Source organism: Lasiodiplodia theobromae (assembly GCF_012971845.1).
Source record: "Lasiodiplodia theobromae strain AM2As chromosome Unknown scaffold_52, whole genome shotgun sequence".
Lineage (NCBI taxonomy): Eukaryota > Fungi > Ascomycota > Dothideomycetes > Botryosphaeriales > Botryosphaeriaceae > Lasiodiplodia > Lasiodiplodia theobromae.
Genome location: NW_023336533.1, coordinates 15,627 through 25,665, shown reverse-complemented (window position 1 = coordinate 25,665; position 10,039 = coordinate 15,627). Strand labels below are relative to the sequence as shown.

Below are 10,039 nucleotides of genomic sequence, written 5' to 3'. Positions count from 1 at the left end.
AGTCCGATCATTATGGCTGAGCCACATAGCCCTCATTCTAGTCCACCTCCCGAAAAAAGTGCGCGTTGCGCGAAGAATCGAGTCAGAAAGGCAAAGGTGGAAGAGGCTGAGGGGGCGGGAACATTCTACGGAGAAATAGCGAAACGACGGCATTTTCCATGAGAGGATGAGGAATCTCCCGAAAAGGAAGGCATTTTGGCGCAAGGCCGGGAAATCATCACAGACTACTGATTTCTCTTCTCGTTCTGAGAGTCGATGAAATGGCGTTGAAAATAGCAGCAAGGAAATAATGGGCGAAAGATGAGTGAGTGGAGAGGGAAAACGGTGTTTTGATGCTCCTGTCGCACCTAGAATTACTAATGCCAGACGGCGTCAATCGTCGGCCGTCGGCAATTGATCCGCTTCGGCAACATCGGCCGGTTTGTGGGCACTTCGCCTTTGGACCGTTGTGAAAAGAAAAGACTTGGCCTACTGTGGAAAGGTAAAACCTTAAAAATTTCCCCGCGGAAAGGAGATAATGGTGTGATGTTTGCCGGTGTCGGACCGTAAAGATGGATGGTGAAGTGGAGACTGGAGAAGGAGAGGAAGAAAATGATGATTTTTGATGTGTTAGTGCGTACAGTAATACTTACGCGTCGTCCTTCCCGCGGGCCGGTCGTTGCAGGCGCGGTTGGATGCGCGCGATTTACCGCACGTGGGATGGTTCGCGCAAGCCACCCCGCCGACTTGGCCCGGCGCGTTGCAACTAGTGTCCTAGCAGAATTGAGAGGATGCTTCTTCGTATTGTGCTTCTGTTGTTCGGTCGAAGTGGCTGTACAGATCAGTGATGTACGGAACCAGTACTCCTAAGTAGCGTCGCGACCTGGGTATTGCTTTTTCTGGTACATGTTGCGCCGCAGGGCGGATAATTTGCTCACCTGTGCGGCAAAGCACCTCGATTCTAGAAGCTTGTGTTCGCGCGGGTGGCTTCGGCCAATGATCCGTAATCTAATCAGTCATACGGAGTATTCCACGGGATCCGTTCGGAGAGGCGTTCCGAATTTTGGAGAACGGGAATCGATGAAAGGTAACGGACCATTTGAGTACCTGTGAGCTTGGAGTATTTTGAGTGCTGGATGAAATGGTGCAGAAGGTGGTTCGACATGCGGTAGGATTCGATAAGGAACTTGGCAGGTTCCAGGGGCGTCATTGGCGGCCGTCAAATTCCAGGCAGAAAAAGACAAGATGAAGTAGTGCGATGTAGATTGTGGCTGCGGCAGATTGAAGGATGCGGCAGGTGTTTTGCTGCGGAGACATGTGCCGTGTCTTGCATGATGCAGGACCGTTGGTTGCTGTACCGCCAAAGGGGGGCTTGCCAGTGCTGAGATCTGTGGACGACAAAGTCTGCCGCTGCAGAAGAGTCTCTATTTGGAAGCTGCTTTGCATATCTCAGTACGAAATGGACCGATCGGATCTCGCAAGCTGGGAACCGAAGCACCTGGCCGTCGTCACACAGGAGCCCCATCTTTCTTGTCATCACACCCCATAGATCTGCAGGAGCTACCTCTCCTACGGTGATATTCCGCTGTGGGGGAGGGGGCCAAAGAAACAGCCGACTCCCAGAGCGACGGCGCGGCCGCTCGGGACAGCAGTTGAACACCACGGCGACGGCCAACCAACCATGGGACGACGAGCAACAAGTACGGCCGAGGACGAGCGAAGATGGTCCGCTCGGATGGGGCCCCTTTTGGATCGGGTGAAGTCTGTCTCGACACAAGCCGAGAAGGCGTTGAACGAAGGGACCGACCTGGTGGTAAACGTGGCGCCCTCGCTGGCCAGACCAGCGACGGAAGATAGCGGAGCGTAGATTTGATGCAAGTCCTAGCGCGAGGGAAGCGGGCCGGGGCTGGCGTTGATTGGGGCAGGAGCCGCGTCAGAAGGAAGAATTGCAGCTGAAGCCGCTGCGTGCGGCTGAGGGGTGGCGCGCATTCGTCTCCGGCGCCGGAGTTTGTATTTTGTCAAGTGCCGCTCTTTCGATCGGCAGCGCTGCCGTGACCGTCAGCCGGTAGCAAGGCGGTTGGCCCTGCTGATCGCTGTGCTACTCGTGACAGCCACGCAGGCAGTGGACTGGGTTGCAGTGGTGTTGGAATGGTGCCGGAGGCAGTCTGCCGCCGGGCTCGGGGAATGACTCGCTTAGGGCAGGCGCAAATCAGTGATTCGCCTCGCCTGCCACGTTCTGTTGCTGCAACCGGCAAAGTGTCGGCCTCAACGTCTTCATTGCGTCTGCGCGCCATCGCCCAGGACCCACCCATGCCTACGCCTCATCACCGCAGGGCTCACCAGCTCGCGCGCCGCCCGCCTGATAGGGCAGGCCCCAAAATGGCGACGCGCTCTCCACAGGCCAATGACGCCTCCGCCAGGGACCATCCGAGCCAGGCCAGCGGTACGCCCGGCCAGGGACCCGCCCCGGAAGCAGCCCTTTAAGCTGCTGTGTCGCTTGGAAATGCTTGCATCGCCTCTCTGTCTTTACGTCCTCGTTCCGTTGGTTGACTCCCGTCTGGCCAAGGGAGTCATGCCGTGAACACAGGCAACAGCTGCCCCTCGCGTTCCACAACCTCATCTCACCACCGTCGTTGCATCAGCATAAACTTTCAGCCCGAGTCAGCTTCATTCACCGCGTCTTGTCTCCAGCCCTCGTCATTCTGTGAGTATGTGCACCGTGGATCCCTATAGACAACACATCTTTTCCACTTCCGGCACAGCGCCCCAAACTCTCTGCCCAATCCTGTCCTTGCACCGCGCCCGAATATTGATTTTCGTCCTGCGACACCTTTCTGGCCACTGCAAAAAGACCCACACCAATCATCGTCACTGCCCGAAGAGAAGCACGAACTCACGCCGCACAAGCTGCAGTCATCCGGACTTCCCGTGCCCTCTTGTGTCCTCCGCTCTCTCCGCTCTTTGCTCCAGACCTCAGCTCAATACACGCCCCGCTGCGAATTTATCTTCGGGCCTCCCGCTCCCGTTCCCGCCCTTCGCGCCGCCCAGTCAAAGCTTCCCGACCTGAATGCGGAGGTAGACCCGGGGGCTCCGCTTAGTCCCGCCCTTGAACTCATTCGACCAAGCCGTTCCGACTCGGCAAACTTCATCTCACCATGGCCAAGGGAGACCCCAGCCATGCCGAAGTGCTCGTGGAGAGCATTTGCTTTTACGTCTTCGCTCTTGTCTTCTTCATTGGCAGGCTGTAAGTCAATTGGCTTCAAACGCTTGGTCGTTGTCTGACTGGTCCTAGTTGGTCGAGAGCAATTACTACAGGATCCATCAGGAGACTTGCTTGTGGGTCCCTCTCAAGTCCCAAGACAGCCACCACATGCTGACCAAGTCACAGCCGATGACTATGTTATGATCGTGACGTTCCTTTTTTACACTGCACTGATAGTGCTTCTGAATTTCAACATCCGCTTCGCTAGCAACCTCATGCACCCTTCGGAGTTAGAAGCAGTTCTTGCCGATCCCGAGGAAGTCAAAAGCCGAATCTTTGGCAGCAAAATCACACTCGCCGTAGAACAGTGCATGATCCACGCGCAATGGGGCACCAAGGCCAGCCTTCTCATCCTCTACCACCGAATGACCCAAGGACTACGCGAGAACCTCTTCAACAAAATCGTCGCCGGTTACGTACTTCTCGGTTATATCGTCATCCAGATCACATTCTTCGGCGTCTGGTGCCGTCCCTTCAGCGAATACTGGTCGATCAATCCATCCAATGAGCAGTGCTCCAATTACGGCAACTACTGCATCATGATTCTCGTCTTCAACACCTCGTCGGACCTACTACTCATGTTCGTACCCATCCCACTTATCTGGAAGGCACAGATGAAGCGCAAGAAGAAGATCATGTTGTGTGCCGTCTTCTCGCTCGGTCTCTTCAACATTGTTGCTGCAGTTCTCAACAAGACGTACAACTGGATCCTGCCCGGCTCCCACGTCTACATGATCTGGTATGTCCGCGAAAGCAGTACAGGCATCTACGTCGCCAACGCGACTTGCTGCTGGCCGCTGTTCCGCAAGATCGTCGCCGCCACCGGCCTCAGCGGATCATGGACCAACTCCGCCTCCGGACCCCAGGGCCCCAGCAAATACATGTACGACGAGTACGGCAACAAGACGGCCTTGAACGATGGCACGGGCGCCAAGTCGTCGACGAATCGAAAGAGCACCCTCCGCGGCTCCCAGCACTTCAGCAAACTCCGCTCCGTCCGCGACCGCACCATGCACAGCCTGCATTCGACCAGCACACACACCGGCGGAATCCTGACCGCGCACGGCGGCACAATCCGCCGCGGAAGCCAGGAGGGACGCGATGCCAACGGCAGTCAGGAGGCCATCAACAGCAGCTACGGCGAGCACAGTTCCAGCATGCCCCTCGAGATTTGGCGGCAAGTCGACTACGACATCGAGGCTGGCCAGCTCCGCACACCGAGCATGTACGAGGACAAATACAATACCGAAGGGAAGAACGATATCGTCATGGGGTTGAGGAGTGATGTCGTAACGACGACCGTGACGGAGGTGAGAGGTGGTCAAGCGGCGAGAGAGAGTGGGCACAGAAGGAAGGAGAGTATGTTTGGTGAAGGAAGTTCGAGCGGAAGCAGTGGTGGGAGGAGTGAGAGTGCGAGTCGTGCGTCTAGTAGATGAGCATGAGCACGGGTTAAAGAATTCTCTTTTGTTTAATTTCTATCTTTGGTCGAAGCGACATGGACATTTAAGGTGGAAAAATCGGCGTGCTCAGAAAAGGATGGAGAAGGATATTACTTACGATACCCAGGACTTAGAAAACTATTTCCATTTCATTGCAATTCTGGCTTTAACTTACAAGAATGTGAAGATGGCAGTTGATGCTCCCGGGCTGCTCAGGCCCTTCAAGGTCCTCTCCCATCCCAAAGGCGCAAGAGGGAACGATCGCCACTCCACCCTGCAGGTACTCGATAGCCCTGCAAACACACGTACTTACCCTTGCTGTAGCTGGGCCTGACCCAAGCACTCGGATCTCGCCTTCGTATCGCATTTTGTCTACCCCTGTTGCAGATCAGACTGTGCTGGGTCTCATCCGCATCTCACCGCTTTGCCTACAGCAAATACACGCAGGAACAACGTTAATTTTTCTTTTCCCCCACTTTGATCTCTCTGTCTATATCAGCAATGTGTTTGCCTAATGGCTGATCTCTTTGGCCGTCGACTTCGAACCGAGCGGAAGCATTGCGCTGTATTCAGGGGTGGCGTGAGATGATTGGACTGCCGTTCTTGTTGACGGACTGAGCTTGATCTAACCTGCCCTTCACCGTCGGCTTTGCTCACAGCGATATGGATTCCTAAAGGGTTATCTTGTGAGGTAGGGGTGGCGTGGGTAAGTGATGGTATTGAACAAGGGATGTATTGACCGTTTGTACAGTGGGATTCGTGGGATTAATAGTATTGGCTCTCATATTTGCACAAAACTTTTTTTTCGTTTTGCTTGATCTCATGGAATATTCTCCGCTCATACAACTGGGTCCATGGTGTTGAATAAGTGATTTCGTTATCCTATTCTTTCGGCGCCAGGAATTTCTACACAAGATACCTCCCACGTCCTGATTGCCTTCATGATTTCTTCTCTTCTCTCATATGTCACGATAAACTAGAAAATTCACAGCTCATGCGGCCGTCGTCTGCTCCTGCCAAATTTCTTTGTATCGTCGAGCACATGCGTGCCCTATGGCCCGACCTCTTCACATGTCAGACCTCAAGCATGTGCTTGACACATATCAAGCAGGCGCCCGCTGCAAATACACCTGCCTCTCAATTGTCATATGCCCCATGTGGACTAGCAAGGTGGTCACAGTGCGTTCTTCCTGCTCTCTCTGCATTCACATGTGACTTCTCTGTACATTCACGGGCGGCCATGAAGAATCACACGCCGCCAGGTGGCTTCCCTTCTCAACACCATGACCCTGAGACTGCCCAACCGGGACGGCACATGCCGACGGATGACTGCCACCCTGACCACCCTGCGTCAAAGGGTCTTTCACATGCGTGCAAATTCTGCCGGCCACCCACCCAAATGGTCACGGTCGCCCAGGAGCTCCTACCTCGTTTCGTCGTCACCCTGGTGGCGGAGCTCGTGCCTCTGTCCAGACCACCCTCCTCCTACCTATATAAACCCCCCCATGGTACGGCCCAAACGCCTCTTTTTCTCTCCAGCTCTCTTTGCCTTTTGGCTTAGATCAAGTGTAGTATCTGTTCTTTTTAGTTTAATCTCTAGAACGCCCCTACGGGGGTATTTCTTTTGATTAAACTAGTTTTTGGAACCCGGCCAAGTGGCCGCTGGGCTCCGCCTAACGTCACTGACCACAGTGTCGCTCGTATTGCACTGTCTCGGGCTGACGCGAACCCTCTTTTCGTTGTGTTTCCTTCACCTTGAGTGGAGGCACGAGGAAGAAAGGCTACATCCTCATGAAGAAGACGGATGGTCTGAACCTGGCTCACCGTGATGTCTAAAGCCGAGTCGCCGTGATGTCTGAAGCCGGCTTGCCGTGATAGCGTTAACTGAACAGACTGGCATGGGCATTGATGGTCGAAAGGACATGCGAAACTCATCAGTCTTCAGTCATGGGCAAACAAACATTGAAATAAGCTCCACATCTTGGGGCGCGAAGCATAGCAACGGTGCCGAGCACGCAGGACCCACAGGTCAAGTCATAGGCACCACTATCTGACGTTCAGGAATCTTTCTGATTCAGTTTGCCTTCACTCAAGGGCAATTCTTGTCCGGCGGGTCTATTCTACCCACCCGGATATGTACACCCACCACGTAGTCTACCTCCCTCAATCCGCCCAATTCGACCCCGCCCCATCAACCAAGCAAGAAAAGAAGCCTCCACCCTAGTTGGACTCCCTGGGCGTAGCAGCGAAGTACGGCCTCACGAACCTATCACGCAAGCAAGTCAGCATTTCTCCCCGATTCTTAACCAAGCCCTTCCCCGCCGCAATTCCATCGCCCTCCAATTCAGTAACCACGCACCTGTCGCTGTTGAAGACCTTGGTCTCGGCACCGAGCAGCTCCTTCTCGCGGGCCTGGTTGGCGAGATGTCTCCGGACCTGGTCCCTGTCCTCCTCGGCCTGCAGCAGCGGGATCAGGTGGATGCGGCTCCACATCTTCTCGCGGGCGAGCTCACTATACACCACACAGAACAACGCCAAAAAGTCAGCCAAATGTATCCTCATCCACAAATCCACCAATTCCCTCCACAACCCCGAATTCCGTCGTCCTTCGTCCATTGGGTGCGTGCGTGCGTTGCGCGGGGGAGGGGAACAAATTCGGGGATGGACGCGGCGTACTTGTGCTCCCGGATGCCCTGGCCAATGCGCCAGAAGCCGTAGGTCATGATGCCGCCCATGATGGCGAGGTAGGCGGCCGGGCGGAAGCCGCGGGCGGGCAGGTTGCGCTTGTACTGGACGGGCTCGTAGCCGCCAACGGGCGGCATGTCCTGAGGCATTGTGGCGGGCTGGGTCGATCGCGTGTGGCGACGGTTTCGGGAGAGCGGTCGTGCGGCTTCGTCGCCTTTTGGGTCGTTGCGGTGGTGGCGGGTGTTGGTGGTTGTTGTATGATGAGGGTGGTGGTTTGGCCCGTAATGCGGATTGCCTGCGCCGTGAGAGGTTGGCCGAAGCTTGCAGCGTGCCTTTGTCGGGAGAACGTCGGCGGAAATTTGGCTTGCTGGAGCATGGACCCGATTCCGTTGCACTTTTTTGGCCTGGACGTCACACACCACCCCGCCGTACAAAACACATTTTCTTCGGACGGACAGGAAACTTTTCAATTGCGACGACAAACATGGCCGACGACGAGAGACCTGCCAAGATGCAGAAGAGGGAGCACAGCCCGCAGACCGAGGAGGCTGCCTTCGCGCAAACCGCTCAGCCTGCCGCCGCCAATGGCTCAGAAGACAACACCACCACAGCCGCCGCCCAGCCCGACTCTGTGCAGACTGGCGCCGCGAACGATAATGACGATGCCATGAGCGTGGACGACAATGCAGGCGACAATGCCGAAGCCTCGACCACCGCCGCCGCTTCCTCCGACCAACCCGCCAAACCAGGCCCGCCGCCCGGCATGACCAAGTCAGCATGGAAGAAGATGAAGCGACAGCAAGAATGGGAGGCCGGGCGCGACGCCCGCAAAGCGCAGCGCAAGGAAAAGAACAAGGCGCGCAAGGAGCGCAAGCGCCAGGCGCACGCCAATGGCGAGGACAACAACGGAGGGGCTCTCGACCACCCGCACAAGGACCAGCGCGAGGCGCAGCAGAAGCTTCGCAACCAGAAGGCTGTGCAGCTGCCTATCACATTCATATTCGATTGCAGCTTCGACGAGCTCATGATGGATAAGGAGATGAAGAGTTTGGGGCAGCAGATTACGAGGAGTTACTCGGATAACAGGAATGCGCCGTACCGCGCGCACCTGTGTATCTCGAGCTTTGGTGGGACCTTGAAGGAGAGGTTCGACGGGCTGTTGAACCAGCATTACAAGTCGTGGAAAGGTTTCAGGGTATTTGAGGAGGATTTCGTCGAGGTTGCAGAGAAGGCGAAGGATTGGATGAAGGATTTGAAGGAGGGTGGTCGTCTGGCTGGGACGCTGGCTGAGATCGCCGCTCGCGAGAAGAAGAATGCTGCGGAAGCGGGCGAGAGTGCGGAGGTGACACCGAACAATGATAAGGAGGGAGAAATTGTGTATCTGTCGTCCGAGGGCACCGAGACTCTCAACGAGCTGAAGCCATACAGCACCTACATCATCGGCGGCCTAGTGGACAAAAACAGATACAAGGGTATCTGCCACAAACGTGCCACCGAGCGAGGCATCAAGACTGCGAAGCTGCCCATTGGCGAATTCCTGCAGATGAACAGCCGCAGCGTATTGGCGACGAATCACGTCAACGAAATCATGCTGCAGTGGCTCGCTTGCGGTGATTGGGGCGAGGCCTTCATGAAGGTTATCCCGAAGAGGAAAGGAGGCCAGTTGAGGAGTACGGGCGAAGAAGATGACGAAGAGAATGACCAGGAGAATGCGGAAGCCGAGATTGGTGAAGCTGCAACTGCGGAGGAGGCGATAGACAATACCCACGCTGAGGCAGGTTCTAGCACAACAGCAGCTGAGACAGCAGCCAACCAAGCCTCGGAGGCCGCAGAAGCCAAGGCTGAATGATTGCGAACCTAGTAAGCGATCCTGTAATATCATTTCGTCGACAGGCATTATGCATGTTCTGTTCAGCTCACTGCCTTCTTCATGCATGCGAGAACACGTGGAAATCTTCGATGAGGCCAATGAATGATGAGACACCGCCAGGCTGAAATGCGCCTTGAGACTGCCTCGAGTAGATGTGTTGAGCGTGTGACGCGACCTGGGCGTGTATATGAGCTTTACCCCGCGCTGACAGTCCCCAGCCTTGTTTTGCTCACACCTGGCTTTTTCCAACATGAACACCTGCGCCATTGCTTTTGCGCTCTGGAAGCATGGCGGAGATTGTCGGTATCATCGCGGGAGCCGTGCAATTTGTGGATGTAGGCTCCCGCGTCCTCATCAGCTTGTCACGCTTCTGTTCAGACCTCCAGCATGTCCCTCGCAAGATCAAGCGAGTTCGTCGACAACTTGAGCAAACTCTTCAGCTCGTGGAGTCGATAAAGTCCGATATCGAAACCCCGAATACCGGTCCTGGCACGACACTTTCAGGAACTATATCACAGCCGCAGGTTGACTTTGCAAAAGGTCTCCTCAAAGATGCAGTAGTACAAGTGATGGAGCTACAAATCTTGTTGAACAAGATCGCGCCTACAGGCAATGGATTCGTCGAGAAGACATGGAGAGCTGTGGTTGCAATGAAAAAAGAGGAAGAGATTCTAGGCAAATGCGGTGACATTGAAACAACGGCTGACCTACTTCAAGCTTGGATGCAACACCAAAGTCTCAGGCTCATCAGAGATGACATGTAAGTAAGCCATAGAAGGACGACTTGTTTTGATAATACTGACA

At 55.1% G+C, this 10,039-nt stretch overlaps 3 protein-coding genes across 3 annotated transcripts; 2 read left to right on the top strand and 1 right to left on the bottom strand.

Moving 5' to 3' along the window:
- Positions 1-3,134: 3,134 nt before the first annotated feature.
- On the top strand, positions 3,135-5,139 carry LTHEOB_11688 (uncharacterized protein; the record flags this gene model as incomplete). Its single annotated transcript, XM_035508471.1, has 4 exons — positions 3,135-3,223; positions 3,272-3,315; positions 3,368-4,551; positions 5,005-5,139. The coding sequence occupies 4 exons, from the start codon at positions 3,135-3,137 to the stop codon at positions 5,137-5,139; spliced, it is 1,452 nt and encodes a 483-aa protein (XP_035365680.1).
- Positions 5,140-6,900: 1,761 nt separating this feature from the next.
- On the bottom strand, positions 6,901-7,514 carry LTHEOB_11687 (NADH-ubiquinone oxidoreductase; the record flags this gene model as incomplete). Its single annotated transcript, XM_035508470.1, has 3 exons — positions 6,901-6,946; positions 7,040-7,192; positions 7,357-7,514. The coding sequence occupies 3 exons, from the start codon at positions 7,512-7,514 to the stop codon at positions 6,901-6,903; spliced, it is 357 nt and encodes a 118-aa protein (XP_035365679.1).
- A 335-nt stretch (positions 7,515-7,849) lies between these two features.
- LTHEOB_11686 (tRNA m g methyltransferase domain containing protein) lies at positions 7,850-9,214 on the top strand (the record flags this gene model as incomplete). The annotated part of the gene is made up of 1 exon (XM_035508469.1): positions 7,850-9,214. One exon carries the CDS (start codon positions 7,850-7,852, stop codon positions 9,212-9,214), a length of 1,365 nt encoding a protein of 454 aa, XP_035365678.1.
- Between the last annotated feature and the right edge of the window lie 825 nt (positions 9,215-10,039).